Here is a 19,211-nt window from a genome sequence, read left to right as displayed (position 1 = left end):
ACCGTCTAATGCATATTGCACACAAGAGCAGGCTGAATTCATCTGATTGGCTGACTTTACGCAACTTAATAAGGGCACACAGTACAACTCTTTGAAAGATATAGTCTGAGTTTTGCCTGAGGCACTTAAACTAGCAATTAAATTAGTTAAAACACCTCACACCACAGGAAAATCTGATAAAATAATCTGTTGAACCATCAAGAGAATCCCATAATCTGACTTTACCTAGGATTGTCGGAGGGGGAGAGATCGCTCCAAAATCGCCCCGTATATCTTGTAGTCTGCGGCGGCCTTTAGAATGTTATATCTCTATTACTCTCTATTAATTCATTTTCTGTTAACTTTAATGTTATATATCATTACAACTGTATTATTGTGGTATAATATATTTCAGATTAACCCGCTCTAAATGGCACATAAATGAAACCAATTTTTGGTTGGTCACTTTATATGTCAATCCTGTCTGGGTGGGTGGCTCTTCTTAAGACATTTTATAATGTTTAACAGATCTGTAGTTCTTGTGCAGTAAATCTTTATTTTATATTTAAGCATTAGTTTGTAAATGTTATGTTTTCACAGATTGTGATGACACATTTCCACAGTTAGAAAGACATCATAACATCATAAATAATTTTTTATATATATATATATATATATATATATATATATATATATATATATATATATATATATATATATATATATAAATAATTTATTTTTTTTATTTTTTTATTTTTTAATGCCAATTTATAATAAAAATATGTCTTTTGGAAAGTCATTGAAACGCTATTGTGTAATCTTTTTTTTTTTTTTTTTTTTTTTGCTATTAGAGCGAAAGGGAAAGCAAGTAGTAGTTTTCATTCCGCATTATTAGAAGTTTACACAACTATGATGACTTCTGCTTCTGAGAACCCCAGAACTATTGTAGCTATTATGTAATGTTTCTCATGCTCAACAGATCTTCCAAGTAAAAGCTTTTGATATCCCCTTAATGAGTAAGTGCAATGTCTGCGCCATCCTCTCTGTCTCTCTCAGACGCGGCAGCTGGTGACAGTGTGTGACAGTAAGCTGCTAACTACAGCTATCCAGGCACTGAGTGCTGCGCGCCCGGAGTTCATCGCATCCAGAGGCTCTCCGTCCACCCACGACACTGAGCGTGTGGTCCTGAGGAGCGATCAAGGCTCTCCACAGGCCAAATGGAGCGGGAAGGGGAACAGAGCATCCATGAATTTAAACTGGCAGGAGGAGGAGTGGGTAAGGTCATTCAGAGACCTTCATGATTTGACTTCTGAAAATATGTCCTCTGTAATGTTCGCTTTCTCCTCCAGGAAAAGATCTGGCAAAATGTGGATAAGAGTCTGGAGTGTGTGATCCGCTGTGTGGACAGGCTGCTGACGAGAGAACGGTTGCAGAGCGACAGCAGTGAAGACGTCTTCCTGTCTGACCAACAGGCCGACACTAGCAAGAGAGGTAGCCAGGGCAATGCATTCTGGATCAACCCTGGTGACAGGCTCTTCTCCCCTTCCTCCTCCACCGCCCTGACCTCATCACAACCTCTTTCAGATCAGTCCTCTTCACCTTCCTCATCACACTTACTGAACCCTGCATGCCCATCCAGTCCTAACACTCACTCCTGTAGGTTCCATCCTGTGTTAGTTTTCTTTTAATTCCTTTTAAAAACTGCTCAAATACCACATATGCTTTCAGTTTTACATCCTCTTTTAGTGGCACATGTGATAATGCTGCATTTCTACTTGATATCGCCAAATTAAAAACAATGAAAGTGGAAAAAGAAGTACACTTTAGCATAGTTTTAAAAGAGTACTTTTTACGTAAATAATATACCTTACAAGAATATAGTTAAGTGGGAACTGAATGTTATGTTTTTAACACTCAATTTCATGCTATTTGGATTTAAATGAAAAGTATTATAGTGTAAATTTATATTAAATGTAATTAGCTGAACTTTAGAGTGCTTTTTTGAGTAGGGGTTAAGTTGTACTCCTAAATTTACTTGACACGCATTTATGGTAAACATTCTATTTAAACTTGTCATGTATTTAAATATATTTGTAATGATGAAGTACATTTGATTTACAATATATTAACTTTAAATATAATATTGAAGTATGCAATGTTAGCATTTGTTCTGCATGTGCATGATCATCAGCAACGAGGAACTTTTGACTCATTCAAACATTTGATTTGCTTCAAAAAATATTGTTTATTTTGTAACTTTTTATATCTCTTTGGGTGTCACCATATTTGTGTGACATCTGCATCGCAAAATTATGGATTTCTAAAATTGCACTATTTAAAGTAGTAAATTAATTTCCAGCATTTTCCGTGTTGAATGGAATGCAGCATAATACATGGTTGTTGTTGCTTATATTGGGATATATATGCGTCTATGCTAACAACCCTAAAACGACATCACAAGATTCATGAACAGTGTTTGCATGGTGTTGGCTTTTTTTTGTACTGATTAATGTATTATTAAATTATAATATTAAAATAATTAGTATTATCATAGTTGTCTTTAACAACCCTTATTCTCTATCTATCCTAATCTAGATAGTCCCAGTGTTGAGGGCTCCTCTCCTGGTAAGCTTCTCAATGCAAATCATGTTTACCATCTGCAACTATATATGTCGGCTGTCCAGTTTTATGTCTGTTCCTGATGTTAGCTGTGTGGTTTATGGCTCTAGGTGAATGGAGCGATGCTCTGTATCCCCTCCTGACCACTCTGAACGAGTGTGTAGCCATGATGAGCGACAAAGCCAAGAAGTCCATGGTGTTTCTACTGATGCAAGACAGCGCTCCCACTATCGCCATGAGTTTGTCACTACAGTACCGCAGAGATGTGGTGTTCTGTCAGACAGTTAGTACAAGATTAATTAAAGAGATACACAACATCACTTTACTGAGAGTCAGATATAACCCGGCCCACATGAAATGTGCTCCGTAGAAAGGGACTGGGACCCCTTTTCATTTATAACATTCTGTGAAATTAATTCTGTTAAATTGTCAGAGTATCAATAAAAATACATAGTCATTTTTTCAGGGCCTGCCCATACTGAAAAATATACATTTTCAAATATATCAAAAAGGTCCAAATTATATGGCTATATTTACATAAATATATCTTTGATAAGATTTTGTTACTTTATATTTCCTATTTAGTATTTGTCCTATTTATTTTTATATATATTTTTGCATTTACCCAAATGTTTTTTAAGATTGGAAATGTATTTTCCTGCCAATTTTAAGTACATTTTGTGATATATTTTGTAATATATTAAACCTTTATATTTAAGGCTTAAACTAAATATATTTTCAATTTGAATAAATATAACTAAATATATTTAGCATATATTTGATACTGTGGCCAGGCACAGTATTTATTTATTTTTGCCATATGGATGTTTGTCCCATAATGCATTAGTTTTACCAGGATTGGCAGTGATGGCAAAATCATTGCGACTTTCTGAAAAATTCTGGGGGTCAAAAAACTGCATTGTGAGATATAAATTAGAAATGGCAAGAAAAAAGTCAGAATTGAGAAATAAAAAGTTGCAATTCCTTAAAAATTGGTTCTACTTTCAGAGTACTCTAAAAAGATAACTTTAGTAATGCAATAATGCTGCATTGTCCAGTGTACAGAAATTTTCCCAGCTGACTGCAAATTAACATTTCATATCCATTCTAATAAAATGCATTTTCCTCCGTAGCTGACGACATTGATCTGTGGATTTGTGATAAAGCTGAGGAACTGTCTAAGTGACAGTGGCTTCCTCCGACAACTCCACACCATCGGCTTATTGGTCCAGTTTGAGGGTCTCCTGAGCACCTATGGTAAACACACAAGCACATTTCAATTCAGCTTTGACATTCAGCTTATTTATGTATGGTGGTAAATGTATCTGAATATGTTAACTCAGATCTCTTCTTTCGTCTCTAAGGGGAGGAACTCTCCATGATGGAAGACATGAGCGTAGGCGTCATGGACCTTCGGAATGTCACCTTTAAAGTCACACAGGCAACCTCCAGCTTCAGCCCCGACATGCTGCCTGTCATCACGGGCAACAGAGATGGGTTTAACGTGCGTGTTCCGTTACCGGGGGTGATGTTTGATGCGTTGCCAAGGGAGATCCAAAATGGGATGCTGTTGCGTGTTCAACCAGTGTTGTTCAATGTAGGAATCAATGAGCAACAAACGCTAGCAGAAAAGTAAGTGTAGTGAAATCTACCAAGCAGTTTGCAGCCCGATTTTAACAAGTAATGTATTTATTCATTGTACATTCTGTATAAAAATAGTTCTACAGTTCAGCTTTAATATATTTGTTTATATCATTATTAAGGTTTGGAGACACTTCGCTGCAGGAAGTATTGAATATGGAGAGTCTAGCTCGTCTTACATCTTATTATGACCAGTTTAAAGAAGTGCTGCCTGAAGACTGTGAGTCCTGAACACTCATTTTTAATACACTGACTGACCTATACTGCTCATGCTTTAAAAAGAGATAAAGATATAAAATACTTTCAAAGAATATACTTAAGAGTGAAGTGATTGTAATGTTTTCAGACACTTAATTGCATGTTTTATGTTTGAGTGAACCACTCAATTTGTACTTAAATACTTTATATGTAATATGTACATATCTTTGAAATATGGTTAAAGTGAACTGTCGAATGGACTGACAAGCATTTATGGTAAACTAAAATATACCTTAATGTCATTATATGTCATGTATTTAAATATATTTGTAACTAATTACACATTTGTAATGATGAAGTTGCAATTTAGTACATTTAAAATATATTAACTAGTCTTTTTCACATGTCCCTTTATGAAAGAAAGTTAGTAGGTGTTTTCTGTCGGTCCTAACAAGTTAATTGTCTCCATCCATAGGTCTCCCCCGCTCTCGCAGTCAAAACTGTGTGCCTGAGCTACTCAAATTCCTCAGTCAAAATGTCAATGCCAGGAAGAGCAAGAATGTGGATATCCTGTTGCTGGCAGCAGAGGTACAGCAATCCACCATTACTATTGTTCATTTGTGCCTAGAGGTCTGTTCATACCACTTATAATGTTCGGCACAAAAATGCACACAATTTTTCAGACCAATGAGTGAAAAACAGCAGGCGGGTTGAAAGAAAATGCAGATTCACTCTCTGACAGTAGATGGCGCTTTTAGAAAAGCAGAAATACTCCCCGGTACACAAAGCGCTGCGCAACTTTTTTTTGCCACCTACTTGTCACATGTTTTCATGAAAAGAGAGCCAGTTCTGGGCTGCGTCTGAAATCTCATACTTCCCTATAGTAGACGTAAAACAGTATGTTACAAAAGAAGTATGTCCGAATTCACAGTACTCATAAAAGAGTAGGCAAAAAGTACCCAGATGACCAACTACTTCTGGCGAGTTTCTGAAGTGTGCATGCGATCAGCCTCAGATGTGAGCCCACGGTCCGTTGGCTAATCGTCTGATGCGTATGGCGCACAAAATTGGAAACATGAAGTCGTCATCTGATTGGTTGAATTGTACAGGATTTTCAGGAGACGTGTGTGTCGCGTTCTTTAACAGTCCGCCTGGAAACAAAGATGTCGTGAAGCCAAACCCCCTCATGGAAAAAAGCCATTGTGTTTACAACTGTGACAATAAGTGCTTATCAGAATCAACTAAATGCTGGATTTTCAAAAGTATGTGAAGCATGTAAAGTCATAGAATCTCTAAATACGTTGACTAATGCCACTAAACATGACACGGAACAAAACAAACTGATTGGTTGCTTTACAGTCCTTGTCGATCGACAAAATTCGAATGTTTTGTGCATTAATTATCTACACGGTAACACTTTATTTTACGGTGTCCGTGTTACAGAGTAATTACTTAATTAATTACTTAGTAGTAGACGTTGTAATAACATGTAACAAAATGTAATTATCATGTAACTAAGTTATGGAACAGCCTGTACTTACAGATTGTAATTATGCACATGTAATAGGCAGCTACTGTTACACATATGTAATAAGCCGAGTCGGTTACATGCATGTTACAGACTTGGTACAGTGTAACTATATAAGAAAGTACTTAGTACTACACAATGTAACACAAGTACTTAGGCTACTAAGGTCGGGAAAAGCCTTCAGTTACACATGGTAATTTTGTACGTTCTGTAGCATTACACATATGTAACATAAAATAAAGTGTATCAAGATTGTACTTAAGTGCACTTCATGTGTATCTACATACCTTATCCATCTTAATTAACCCACTAGTTTACAGCTTAAATACATGCAGTAGCTTCTTAATTACATTAAAATTACAGAATGTTACACAGGTATAAGCTACGTAAAATAAAGTGTATCAAGATTGTACTTAAGTGTACTTTGTGTATACATACCTTATCCATCTCTGCCTTAGTTTGATTTAAACTCACTAGTTCACAGCTTAAATACATGCAGTAGCTTCCTAATTACATTGCAATTACATAATATTACACAGGGATAAGCTACGTAAAATAAAGTGTATCAAGATTGTACTTAAGTGTACTTCATGTGTATCTATAAACCTTATCCATCTCGGCTTGTTACACATGTGTAACAGTAGCTGCCTATTACATGTGCGTAATTACAATCTGTAAGTACAGGCTGTTCCATAACTTAGTTACATGTTAATTACATTTTGTTACATGTTATTACAACGTCTACTACTAAGTAATTAATTAAGTAATTACTCTGTAACACGGACACCATAAAATAGTGTTACCGAAATAGTATAAATATGGGAACTTCTCACAACTTCTAGTAACAGCCATTAACGCAACGACATCTTTCTCATTCGTTGCTTCAGGTTTGTCGGCGTCTGAATGGTGTGCGCGTGACCAGCTGCAAGAGCGCAAAGGATCGCACGGCCATGTCTGTGACCCTGGAGCAATGTCATATCCTCCAGCAGGAGCACTGCATGGCCCCGCAGGTCTTCACCCAGGCTTTGGATTGTATGCGCAGGTGAGACCACACTTACAGTTAGGGGTCTTTCATTTACGCATTATTCTATCCCCGTCTCTCAATCCCCTCTCTGGTCCCACAGCGAGGGCTGCCGGCGAGAAAACACCATGAAAAACGTAGGCAGTCGCAAATATGCCTTCAACTCCCTCCAGCTGAAGACTTTCCCTAGGCAGTACAGACCACCAGAGGGCACCTATGGGAAAGTGGAGACTTGAGCTGACAAGCAGTCCGCTGTTCTGGCCCGCTGGGACTAGAGCTGCATGTTTCTCCTTGTTCGCTTTACTTTATTACCACATATCTGAAGGAAAAGTTTTATTATGCACAGTCATACTCTGGTTATCATCCAGATGACACTGTTAATATTTTCAGATCCCCGAACCTCTTCTATGAACCGTGGCTCTGAGAAGAAAGGAGATAGGGAAAGAACGTGAAGGTATATGAGTAGCTCGCTTGGTTGTTGCACTGAATGCAGGTAAGAAGACCTGTTAGATTCTAAATTACTTTTCTTTTTTTTTTAAAAAAAGACCCTGATTTAATTTATCAGAGCAGTTCCCAAAAAATCCCAAATTCATTCCATCTGTGTTTAGTTAAGTACATTTTAAATCATTTCCAGCACCACACTTGGTCTTTGTATTGAAATGCAAAGGTTGAAACTATCAGCACTGAAGCAAAGCTGTGTTTTTATCATACTTTAGATTGTATTCAAAGTTCAGTAGGTTATAGGTAACGTGTATGTGCTGTGGTATAGTAGATGATTTGTTCCCAAAGCCAGTTTTAACATTTATAAGGATAAGTCAGGTTAAGTTAGAGAATCAATGTATAGACCCCATTGTTAATCATCACTTCATTTCAAGTATACACAAAACTAGCTGCCTTAAGAGAGTCCACCATTGCAAACTCATTTGTTTAGATAAATATGTAGATATTTCGAAATCTGTATGTGACTATTTGTGACGTGGCAGATTGTTTTATTTATTTACCGTAAGACTCTCTCTTTACGAAAGTGTTAGTGCTTTAATGCAGGCCTCTGCCCTCCTGACTTGCATTGTACGGGTTGTAGAGTTTAAGTTTAAGAGGACAAGCTTCCTCGTACTGTTGCCAAGCACAGCTAGTCTCTGTACAGTGAGCATACAGTGTGAATATATGAGAAATATGTGAGAAGACACTATTGATATGTTCATTGACTGTCTGTATATGTTTTCATAGTTCAAAGTTTCTTTGATGGACGTTTGTATTGGTTGATATGAATGTCCGTACTTATCTAATAAGGAGCACTGCTGCAACTGGTCCTACAATGTGAAGAATATTTCTTGAATTTTTTTGTTTTCCGGAAAGCAGAAGGGTGCATTTAGACTATTTATTTTATTGTAATAGTTATAAGAAATCCGTAATGTTGCATTACTGAACATAATAAAAGACTATATGTAATGACCACAGTGAGAAATCATCAGCCTTTGTATCTGCACAAATAAATGCACAACTGGAGTGTAGTTCCTGGTTTGTATATTGCAAGATTGAACTACTGAAAGCTTAAATTTGCAACTTGGGAGACAAGAGCATGTGTCTTTCTTAACCTCTGCTAAAATTATTTAGATTTGAACCAGATGCACTGCATGGAAGGTAGGCTACTAGTGTTATTTCAGATTATACTTAATTGCTATTTTTAATAAATGTATATTTAATTATTTTACCACTTTGATCATTTAATTTATTATGTTTCTTTCTTCACTATTGTAAGTGCAAAAGCACTGCTATGTTGTCAGAGAATGGTGTCCTATTGGTCTTTCAGTGTGTTTTTTTTTTTTTTTTATGTATGTTCAAATACCTTGCTGTACAAAATGCCTCTTTCTTTCCCCAAACATACAGCTTTAAAATTAAAATAACATACCAGCGTAAATGTTAAGCTACTTTATTGCTTTGTTCACTGCTATGTTATATAGACAGACAAGAAACTGAAATGAAACACTTGGTTTTAGACCACAATAATTTATTAGTATGATGTAGACCCTCCTTTTGCAGCAAATACAGCATCAATTTGACAAGATACACGTCCTTCGCAGTGGTCAGAGTGAATCTGAGCCATTCTTCTTCCAGAACAGTGGCCAGGGCACTGTGATGCTGGTAAAGGAAAAGGGGTTTCTGACTTCTAAACTCCAAAATACTCTCAAAGTGGCTCAAAAATATTTCTGTGCTATAATTCAACCTTCACACTCTGCTCTTACTGATGGAGTGTGAAATCAGTGACGTGAAGCGCGTATATAGACGTGTGTGTATGTATGTACATTTTATGTTTATCTATAAAATGGATCCACCATTCTATGTTCATTCTACAGCGTTTTATGTTTTCCAAACTCCTCTTAGGCCCTTTGCAAATGTCAGCTCTATGCTGGCAAAAATGTATCAAAAGAATTTTGCTCCATAAAAGTGTTCAGCAGATACGATCTGACATATTTGCTGGGTGTGGCTCATTCTGACTGTTACTTATATATCTTGTGTGCACAAAGTCCAAACTTCTCACAGCTTTGTATATATGGAGAGCAAGTCATTCTGAGCAAGTTTCACCAGATAAGAAATCTCTTATGTCCAATCTTTATCTATTTCCACCTGTTTGAATGATAAATAAATGCTTAGAATCAGTTTATTTGTAGAACTATGCACTGACAATATAGATTTATATAGTTAGTTTACAAATAAATATGTATTTAATAGATCATTAAATGTTAATTTTACATAACTATATTAAAAACACATTTGTTACATTGATAGACATGATTAAATATATTTCTGTCTATTTAAAATGAAGAGACCATTTTTTTCTCCGTTTTAAGATAATATATTTCTATGAAGAGACAATAGGCCTATTTAGCGTTATGAAAAACAAAGCACTTACGTGCTGACAGGCATTTCACATTAGAATTTAAACACAACAGTTTTACGGGTTAGAAGGCAACATAGTATTCAGAATAGAAATAAATAAGATAAAAATTAAGATACTTTTGTCGGGGGGGGGATGCATGTGATATGATGTCATCATATTAATTTCAAAAGGGTGTGAAGATAAAGATATCACTTTCAGCTCAAACATTTATAAGTAGTCTACAGAAGTATCTTCATTTTTATCTTATTTATTATTATATAAATACGATAGTAATTTATTTTTTACAGAGAACCCCCAATATATACAGTATATAATAGGCTAATACCGTTATTGCATTGTACCGTTATTGTATTGGATGGATAGGTAACAGTATTACAACTAATACACCGTTTCCCGTGCAATCCTCCAAGGGGCGCTCGGCGGCTCAGAAAGCCGAATCTGCCCCGTTACAAATTACAAGAGTTTTTTTTTTTTTTTTCTTGGATACATACGGATGGACATTATTATAAAATATCAACTAGCAATCTCTGGGAAATAATTAATTCCGTTTTATTTTGAAATTGCACACAACTGTGAGTGGTCCACCCTGTGATACACGACATAGCCCACTGAAGCACTGGTATTCAGTGGCACATGCCAGTCAAATACAGATGTGCCACAAACTGACAAAAAATTTAACTGACTGCAATGCGTTTAATTGACATCTACAATATCACTAAATTAGGCTATTCATTTAGGATTTTGTGTCAGAATTATGCCAGTGTAGCTGCTCAACTCATCTGTCAGTCAGGTGTCACAACACCTGTGACACAGTTCCGCGTGCGTTTCTGTGCGTCAGATGCCAAGTTACTTAATGTTAATACCTCCTCTCCTAGAGAAAAACCCTCTTCTCCTGGGGTCTCTGAGCTGGTGTAATGCATTTGTCAAAAAAAGTTAGTGTAGTATTTATTTATTTATTTTGCTTCTGACAAGACCGACCCATGAAAAACGTAGACAAGCGTCCCATTGGTTCCTTTCTTAACTGACACTAGGCTGGCCCAATCACATCTTTAAACACCTCCCCTTTTGGGCTGCGAGCGTGCAGTGTCGGTGTGCATCTGTCAAAATAGTCATGATGGGGAATAGCAGGGAATAGTCATGATGGGGAAGAAACGTAAGGAAAGCGAGGAGGAAGTGCGCGAAAAAGAGAAACAGGCAAAACGTGTAAAAATAACCGATGTGTTTTCTGTAGCAGCAGCAGCAGGAGGAGGACCCGGCACGCACAGTGAAGAGGATGAGGAGAGGGAGAAAGATGAGTGAGTGTGTGTGTAGAGCCTGGGCTAAAAACACTAAGGCTATGTCATGAGTGTAGCAACAAATAACCCCTTGAGGTGGACAAACTAGCTGTTTGCAATATTATGGTGATAACACTGAAAGAAAATAATAATAATTGCACGCTTTGCTGTATGACTGCGTCAGTTTTGCCTTGATACATTTATGCGCGCGGGTGTAACGTTAGTTTTCTAGTAACGTCTCAGTGTTACCCTCAGTTGTCCACACGTTGTGCACAACTGGTTAAGACAATTATCAGATATGTTATGTCTTTCAATGCGTCTCTAATACGTTGTCTTATTGAAATTGAGAACATTATTTTGTTAACCATTCATCAACAGTGAGTCAGCTGGCACAGTATTTTTGTTTTGTTCATTTATTATAGGCTGTAGGGTGAATACTGTATTTTTTGGGACCTGACAAAAGGTAGCCTGAGTAGGTATTTATGGACAATATAGGCTACTGAAATGAAATTTACATCCAGACAGAGGTGGACGAAGTACACAACTTCCTTACTTGAGTGAAAGTATAGGCTACTACTGGTCAAATATTACTCCGTTACAAGTAAAAGTTGTAAAGACCTATTTTTACTTAAGTAAAAGTACAGAAGTAGCCTACTCGTTTTTAAAAATACTTCAGTATCAAAAGTAAAAAGTAAATGTCAATGCATTGTTTTATTATTGTTGCATTGTTGTATGTACTTACAGTACCTTATGCCTCTGAATCTACGCCTGCCTATAGGTATACCTACCCTCATATCAATATCAAATTTATTTCTAGAACACAGTTCTAGTGGGATTGAATGTGAGATTGAGTAAGTGCACTCAATAACGTCCACAATGGTTTCGGACACCCAAATGGCTGTTCCCTCAAATATTGCCCTATTTAAAGTTTTTTGGCTTTTAGTATGAATATGTTAGCCTTACTGTTATCTATAAGCTAGTGTGCACCAAAAAAGTGACAAAAGTCGCATTTAGAAGACCAAACCCAACGTTGAAAATGAAAATCAGGTTTATGTCAGAATCCAATGTCAGATTGACGTTGATCTCCAACGTTGGACAGACGTTGTATTGTGGTTGAAAATGAAAATCGGGTTGACGTCAGAAACCAACATCAGTCAGGTTCTGACGTCAACCCGACTTTTATTTTCAATCAATATCCAACGTCAATCTGACGTCGGGTTCTGATGTCAATCAGATGCAGGGTTCTGACGTCAACCCGACTTTCATTTCCAACCAAAATGCAACCCCTGCAACCAAAATCATCCACTTACTGATGTTACTTTCTACTCAAGGACCTTGACAGAATTGTAGTGGAGTAAAAAATACGATATTTGTCTTTCAAATGTAGTGAAGTTAAAGTAAAAAGTTTCCTGAAAAAATAATACTCAAGTAAAGTACATATACTCAAAAAGTGTACAAGTAAATGTACTTTGTTACTGTCCACCTCTGCATCCAGACTTTATTTGTTTAACAACTTTTTGTCCATTGCATATGGTATTATGCCAATGCAGCTTCTTGTTTTAGAATTCATCACTGTCCATGTATTAATACATAATTTTCATAAGTATTTAATGTGTCAACTCTCTCATACAGTACGTGCTTACTTATTACATGGCTTTAGTGGTTTTAAAGGAGAACTCCGGTCAATTTTAACATTGAGCTAATTTTTTTTTGTAAATTTGGAGTGCTGTCAGTACAGAGAACAACGACAAAAATCGGTGTTGCCTACACCGTGTTATCCTCTTTTTAAAATTTGCACCCTGTTGACACATGCACATCTAGATACACATAACACATTTATAAGCTCTCATCTTGCTGTAATTTTCTTTATTTACATCACCAAATAATCATCAAATTTAATTCATCGTTCAATATAATCTCTGTATATTTTAAAATAATATAGCCTACAAATGTTCTCCTCAAGTCAGTTTGAATTTTTTTTTAAAAAATTGGAAAAAAGAAAAATCCAGCATTTTCTTGTATTGTCCATGGGATCAAAATAATAAAAAAATGCTCAAACTAGAAACTTTATACAGTACTTCATATACTTTTAGCTTGGCAAAGCTACAATACAGCATGTTATGAATGTTTTGTGTTGATTTTGTGTTGGCTTACCTACAGTAACGTTATATCTCAGATTATGGGGGAGCGCGCGCTAGTCTAACACGTTTAATGGGAAAACCTTAACGTTATATGAAACATGATTGCGTAATAACTATCCAAAGTTCCTCCGACAAATAAACTGACTCCTCTTACAGATACCGAGAGCTCGCGACTGCATCAGACAGCTTTAAAGAAACTCACACGAACATCTGCAACCACTTCACTACAGGTAAGATAAATCCGCAGAGTCCTCAGTCATTCATGTAGGCTACTAATCTAATTGGTCATTTGGCTGACATGTTTATCCTAAGTGTCCATCAGTACTTTTATGAAGTTTCTTGCTCAAGCCCTCGAAAGGCATGTGGTTTTTGAATGTACAACTTTTACCAGCCTGGACAATCAGGATACACCACCAATTGTTGTTCAACTAAATTACTATTGTTCTCATATCTTTGTGCAGAAGTCAGCATGAAGAAATTTCTTGTGGACGTGGACTGCGGTGTGGATGATGCTCAGGCTCTCATGATGGCTTTGGCAGTGCCGGACGTACAGATCCTGGGCATCACCTGCGTTCACGGCAACACTTCATTAGAAAACGTCTGCAAGAATGTCTTGCGTGTCCTGAAAGTGTGTAAGCGTCTGGAGGTGAGATATGCTTGGAAAGTGGTGTGTGGTAGATTTTTCTTCTTTCGCACTTGACTGACAATCGTTTGCACCTTGGAACCTATTTCAGGGAGTGCGTTCACGAGACACCAAGCACTGTTTTGTGCGGATGGGCAGGGTTGAGGGTTTTCTGTTTGAACGGTGTCGTGTTAGCGGCCCCTAAGTTAATAACTAATGATCTTCACAAAGGAAGTGAATCAATCTATCAAAACTAACTTTAGCTGGACAATAACTTTATCCTAGAGCTGCTGTAAAGCCAAAACAATCTATGTTACTTTAATTTCCTATTATCACTGTAAAGCTGCTTTAAAACAATTCATATTGTTAAAAGCGCTATATACACGAAGGTGACTTGACTTGACTTAAATTTACCCGGGTCGTCTCCAATCGACACCCAATAATCTTTATACTCTAGCTCTGCGTCTACAGTCGACAACTGGCTTCGAGTTCGGACGACGTCTCGTCCCTTTCCCTATAACACTATCAAAGTGTCAAGTAAGCTTCACTAACTATCTTGGTGCGTAGCATTAATCAGACAGACTCCAGACAATGCCTTTGATTATGCTTTAATCACGACCGGAGGATCTCAGACAAATTTCAGAGAGAATCTCACCAGCCAAAAGAATACAACAGTTTTTATAGAACAGGAGCATGGCAAAAATGACATGAAACATTACATAATTTCCCTACAAGTTGATTGGTTCTTCAAATGCAAACCCTTCTGTTTCTAGGTAGAAGCAAACTTAGATCAAATCATTAAAAAAAATGGAAAAGAAGTTCAGTTGATTACTCAATATGTCATGAGACTATTCTATACTGTTATATTTTTGATTTTGTCTAGCTCAGAATGTTCCACTGGTTTTGACACAGGAAATTTAGAATGTTAGGCCTAAAGAAGTAAGATTAGATGTTAGAATTATTATTAGTTTAAAATACAGTTTACTATTTTAATTATTAAAAAGGAGGGGGGGGGGTTAAGTTTAAAATTAACTCAATTTCACAGGAAAAATCAATTGCGGACTCAGCAACTCTGTATCCGAGTGAAATGGCTACTTGAACAAGGAAAAATGAAGGGCGGGAATTGATTTTGTCCAACGGTAATGGGGGTTATGTGCAACAAACTTCTGTATTCTGAAAATCAGGTCTCATCGGTTCCGGTTCAGGTCTCTTGTTTGTGCTTCCTGCTTTGTTAAAGGGTTAATTCACCAAAAAAAAAAGTTTATAAAAAAAAAAAACACTTTATACAAAAAGCGGAGGCAGTGAGACCTCCTGTTTGTTCGTGTGTCGTTCAGCAAATAGCTTATTGATTGGATGGTTGAATGGTTGTTGTTTTGCTATTGTTCTGATGTGAGTGACAGGTTGCCCCCCCCCCCCCCCCCTCACGCCAGTAAACACGTCATCAGAGAAGAGAAGAGAAGAGAAGAGAGGAGATGTTGCTGTAAGCGGGAGGAGAAGATATTTTAATTAAAGATTACGAGGGTACATGAATTAAAAAAAATAATGGCATGCACAGATTAATTTATAAAAATGCTGCAATATTCCATAAAAAAGGTCAATTTATATTTCATGGATTTTCAATGAAGTCATTAGGCAAAATTTTGATTGCATACTGGCTTTGAAATTATAATACTAGCTCCTTTTTGTCAGTTATTTATTTAGTAAATATTTGATGTCATACTTCCTGATGCAGAGGTTTTTCAAAGAGCTTATATTTTTACCCATTAGTATGTCCTACAAGTATTGTGCAATGTTTGCGTAACTGTGACAACCTGCAAAAATTGGTGAACCATTCTGCTCCGCACTAACAAAGGGACTCATGAACAACCAGCTCAAAAGAAAAAAAAAATGTGGATCATCTAGGTAATGACACAGCATTAAGAATCAAGCATATGTGAACTTTTGAACTGGTTTATTTATTTTTTAATTCAGCAATTATTTTGTCTTATGCACCGTAATGACCCTTCACTGTTTTTAAAAGTCTAGGGAATTAGCAGGGGATATGTTATATCAAGGTGTATATATATATACTGTATACTGTATATATACTTTATATATACAGGTGCTGGTCATAAAATTAGAATATCATCAAAAAGTTGATTTATTTCAAGAATTCAACTTAACAGGTGAAACTAATATATTATATAGACTCATTACATGTAAAGTGAGATATTTCAAGCCTTTATTTGTTATAATTTTGATGATTATGGCTTACAGCTTATGAAACCCATGAAATCAAAATCCCAGAAAATTAGAATATTACATGAAATCACACAGTAATTACACAGTGATACCATGGTCATTGAACCAGGTTTTGGTTATTTTGGCAGTGTGGGCCGGTGCAAATCCTGCTGGAAAATGAAGTCAGCATCTCCATAAAGCTTGTCTGCTGAAGGAAGCATGAAGTGCTCTGGAAATGTCCTGGTAGACGGCTGCGTTGAGTGGACAGCACAGTGGACCAACACCAGCCGATGACATGGCTCCCCAAACCAACACAGACTGTGGAAACTTCACACTGGACTTCAAGCATCTTGGATTGTGTGCCTCTCCATTCTTCCTCCAGACTCTGGGACCTTGGTTTCCAAATGAGATGCAAAATTTGCTCTCATCAGAAAAGAGGACTTTGGTCCACTGTGCTTTATTAAATCCAGAGTCAACGCAGCCGTCTACCAGGACATGTCCAGAGCACTTCATGCTTCCTTCATTTTCCAGCAGGATTTGCACCGGCCCACACTGCCAAAAGAACCAAAACTTGGTTCAATGACCATGGTATTACTCTGTAATTACTGTGTGATTTCATGTAATATTCTAATTTTCTGGGATTTTGATTTCGTGGGTTTCATAAGCTATAAGCCATAATCATCAAAATTATAACAAATAAAGGCTTGAAATATCTCACTTTGCATGTAATGAGTCTATATAATATAGTAGTTTCACCTGTTAAGTTGAATTCTTGAAATAAATCAACTTTTTGATGATATTCTAATTTTATGACCAGCACCTGTATATATACTGGATTTCTGTATGTTCAGAAATATATTCTGTTATAATTCTAGCTGTTTGCATAGATATTTTGAGCTCAAATAACTGAGTAACTTTTCTTACTGCACAGTAATGTATTTATCCAGCATGTGACTGCCATTTACAGCATAATCAGAAAACCTGATTGTGTCTCTGAATTCTTAGATTCCTGTATTTCGTGGAACGACTAAAGCGCTCTTGGAGCAAACCGTCACTGCTGGAGATTTTCATGGCAAAGATGGATTCGGGGACGCCCCAGACCCCCAAGCTCCTGGTCTGGAACTGGTCCAGAAAGAGGGCGCCGTGTCCGCCATGATCCGAATAGTCGATGAGAATCCTGGAGAGGTGTATATGATTCTACAGTTGCAAATATTTGATTAATGGAAATAACATGCATTTCAAGTATTTTACCATGTGTTGTTCCTGCTTCTCTAAGGTGTCTTTAGTGGCCACGGCTCCGCTGACGAATGTGGCTTTGGCGGTGAAACTGGACCCCTCCTTTCCCAAGAAACTCAAAGGCCTTTACATTATGGGTGGCAATACAGACTGTGAGTCCCTAAAACGTACTGTTATATCAGAATAGGATGGGGCAATATATCCAATATTAGAGCTGTTAAGTTTCATTTATTTCAGTGAAGTTTAATGTGACCGCTTTGATGAATTGGTTCAAAGTAAATATCTAAAAAGATTTAACTTTTACTCGGCAGTGATGTCAGTTTAGCTGCAATGATGGTTTCTCTCAATGAAATAAATGGAAATGGTCACAATTTACACAAAATGAATCAAGGCCTTTAAGCCATGTCAACGCACAAATAGAAATCTAGAGATAAACACGACCAGTCAAATGTTTGTAATAATTAAGATTTTTGAATGTTTTTGAACAAAAGATGTCTCTTAATCTCACCAAGGCTGTGTTTATTTGTTCAAAAATACAGTAAAAACAGTAATATTGTGAACTATTATTACAATTTAAAACTATTTTCTTTTTGATTTTAAAATGTAATTTATTCCTGTGATGGCAAAGCTGAATTTTCAGCATCATTACTTTTCAGTGGCACATGATCTTTCAATAATCATTCTAATATGATGATTTGGTGCTCAATTAGTATTGGTGCTCGGTTATTAATAATGGTTCTTGTTGTTATCAATGTTGAAAACAGTTGTGTTTCTTAATTCTTCTTAATTTGCTTCCTTAATTTGACCAGTAGTGTACATTTTTTCAAAGGATGAATAGTAATTTTATGCAATGCAATATTGCCCAGCCCTAAACCAGAATCATGAGCACTTTAAATGCAAACATTATTATCAATCTGATCTGTATTGCTGGTCTTCCATATTAACATGTTTCAAGCAGGTTAGAAAAATAACGACCGCTTCTCTTTAGCTCGTGGGAACACCACTGTGTGTGGAGAGTTCAACTTTGCAGCTGATCCTGAAGCAGCTTATATTGTCCTGAATGAATTCATTTGCCCAACTTACATTGCAACCTGGGAGTTCACCTGTCACAGTAAATTACCCTGGGTGAGATCCTCATGTCTTAAAAAATATATATAACAACCTAAATAGATGATTGTGTATAATGTAAATACAACTGTTGGTGTTTTCTTGTATACACAGCATCTTTGTCATATAATATTTGCGCATTTGTGTTTCAGGAGTTCTGTGATGGCTGGCTGGCCCAGGACACAGATAAGGCTCGCTTTATGAAGCAGATCTTTAAGCACAGCATGGAGTCCAGCCGGAGCGAGAGGATTGAGAAGGAGCTGGTGGCGGGGCAGGGATTCATCTCCTGTGACTCCTATGCCATGGCAGCGGCCATAGACGAGAAATATATTGTTGAAACCCAACACAGAGCGGTCACTGTGGAGCTGGCGGGGAACCACTGCCGGGGAATGATGGTTGTAGATCACCTTGGCCTTCTGAAGAAGACTCACAAAGTCTACATCTTGAAGAAGGTGGATTTGGAGAGGTTTAAAGTGCTCATGATGAATGCTTTGAAATAAATGTTCGTTTGCAGCCATGTCCATAATTGGATGATGTTATTACTAGATTATTTTAGCAACATCTTTGTTGACAATTGTTTGATACTGGCAACATTCCCTCATCAATGTCACACATTTAATCAAATCTTTTTTTTACTCAAATCATGAAAACATTTGTCACACAGTAAATTGGTTTGAATGACGTACACCTGTTTAATGGGATATGCATTTTAATAAACTACTATTG

General features: G+C 36.8%; 2 protein-coding genes across 10 annotated transcripts in view; both read left to right on the top strand.

Annotated features, from left to right (window-relative positions):
- The window catches only part of inpp4aa (inositol polyphosphate-4-phosphatase type I Aa), a 28,540-nt gene extending 19,639 nt beyond the window's left edge, over positions 1 to 8,901 (top strand). For 2 of the 4 annotated variants that reach the window (XM_079881194.1, XM_079881193.1), the window contains 10 exons: positions 1,036 to 1,254; positions 1,329 to 1,470; positions 2,575 to 2,604; positions 2,709 to 2,881; positions 3,732 to 3,855; positions 3,963 to 4,230; positions 4,362 to 4,459; positions 4,913 to 5,025; positions 6,853 to 7,007; positions 7,090 to 8,901. In XM_079881194.1, the coding sequence (XP_079737320.1) occupies positions 1,036 to 1,254; positions 1,329 to 1,470; positions 2,575 to 2,604; positions 2,709 to 2,881; positions 3,732 to 3,855; positions 3,963 to 4,230; positions 4,362 to 4,459; positions 4,913 to 5,025; positions 6,853 to 7,007; positions 7,090 to 7,222 (1,455 nt within the window). In that variant the 3' untranslated portion in view covers positions 7,223 to 8,901. Of the gene's footprint in view, positions 1 to 1,035; positions 1,255 to 1,328; positions 1,636 to 2,574; positions 2,605 to 2,708; positions 2,882 to 3,731; positions 3,856 to 3,962; positions 4,231 to 4,361; positions 4,460 to 4,912; positions 5,026 to 6,852; positions 7,008 to 7,089 lie in introns of all 4 variants that reach the window. The other 2 variants (XM_079881192.1, XM_079881191.1) reach the window with 1 other exon arrangement.
- On the top strand, positions 7,205 to 19,004 carry LOC307164385 (nucleoside hydrolase). Of its 6 annotated transcripts, none has more exons than XM_079881201.1 (8): positions 7,205 to 7,479; positions 11,117 to 11,180; positions 13,457 to 13,530; positions 13,762 to 13,946; positions 17,148 to 17,327; positions 17,419 to 17,530; positions 18,367 to 18,503; positions 18,638 to 19,004. In XM_079881201.1, exons 4-8 carry the CDS (start codon positions 13,770 to 13,772, stop codon positions 18,983 to 18,985), a joined length of 954 nt encoding a protein of 317 aa, XP_079737327.1. In that variant the 5' UTR covers positions 7,205 to 7,479; positions 11,117 to 11,180; positions 13,457 to 13,530; positions 13,762 to 13,769; the 3' UTR covers positions 18,986 to 19,004. The 6 variants fall into 6 exon arrangements, with proteins under 6 accessions (XP_079737327.1, XP_079737323.1, XP_079737326.1 ...); XM_079881200.1 differs by lacking the exon at positions 7,205 to 7,479 and adding an exon at positions 10,953 to 11,058 and having other exon boundaries at positions 11,120 to 11,180; XM_079881199.1 differs by lacking the exon at positions 7,205 to 7,479 and adding an exon at positions 10,989 to 11,038 and having other exon boundaries at positions 11,120 to 11,180.
- Positions 19,005 to 19,211: the final 207 nt, after the last annotated feature.

The sequence above is a fragment of the Squalius cephalus genome, assembly GCF_949319135.1.
Source record: "Squalius cephalus genome assembly, chromosome: 9".
Lineage (NCBI taxonomy): Eukaryota > Metazoa > Chordata > Actinopteri > Cypriniformes > Leuciscidae > Squalius > Squalius cephalus.
The sequence above is the reverse complement of the archived record's forward strand: the minus strand, read 5'-3'. Positions and strand labels throughout refer to the sequence as shown.

Coding starts and splice junctions, on each gene's coding strand:
- LOC307164385 (XM_079881197.1), top strand. CDS start 11,023: ATGATGGGGAAGAAACGTAAGGAAAGCGAGGAGGAAGTGCGCGAAAAA. Junction 13,947..17,147: donor AAGTGTGTAAGCGTCTGGAG/GTGAGATATGCT, acceptor CTGAATTCTTAG/ATTCCTGTATTTCGTGGAAC. Junction 17,531..18,366: donor TATGGGTGGCAATACAGACT/GTGAGTCCCTAA, acceptor GCTTCTCTTTAG/CTCGTGGGAACACCACTGTG.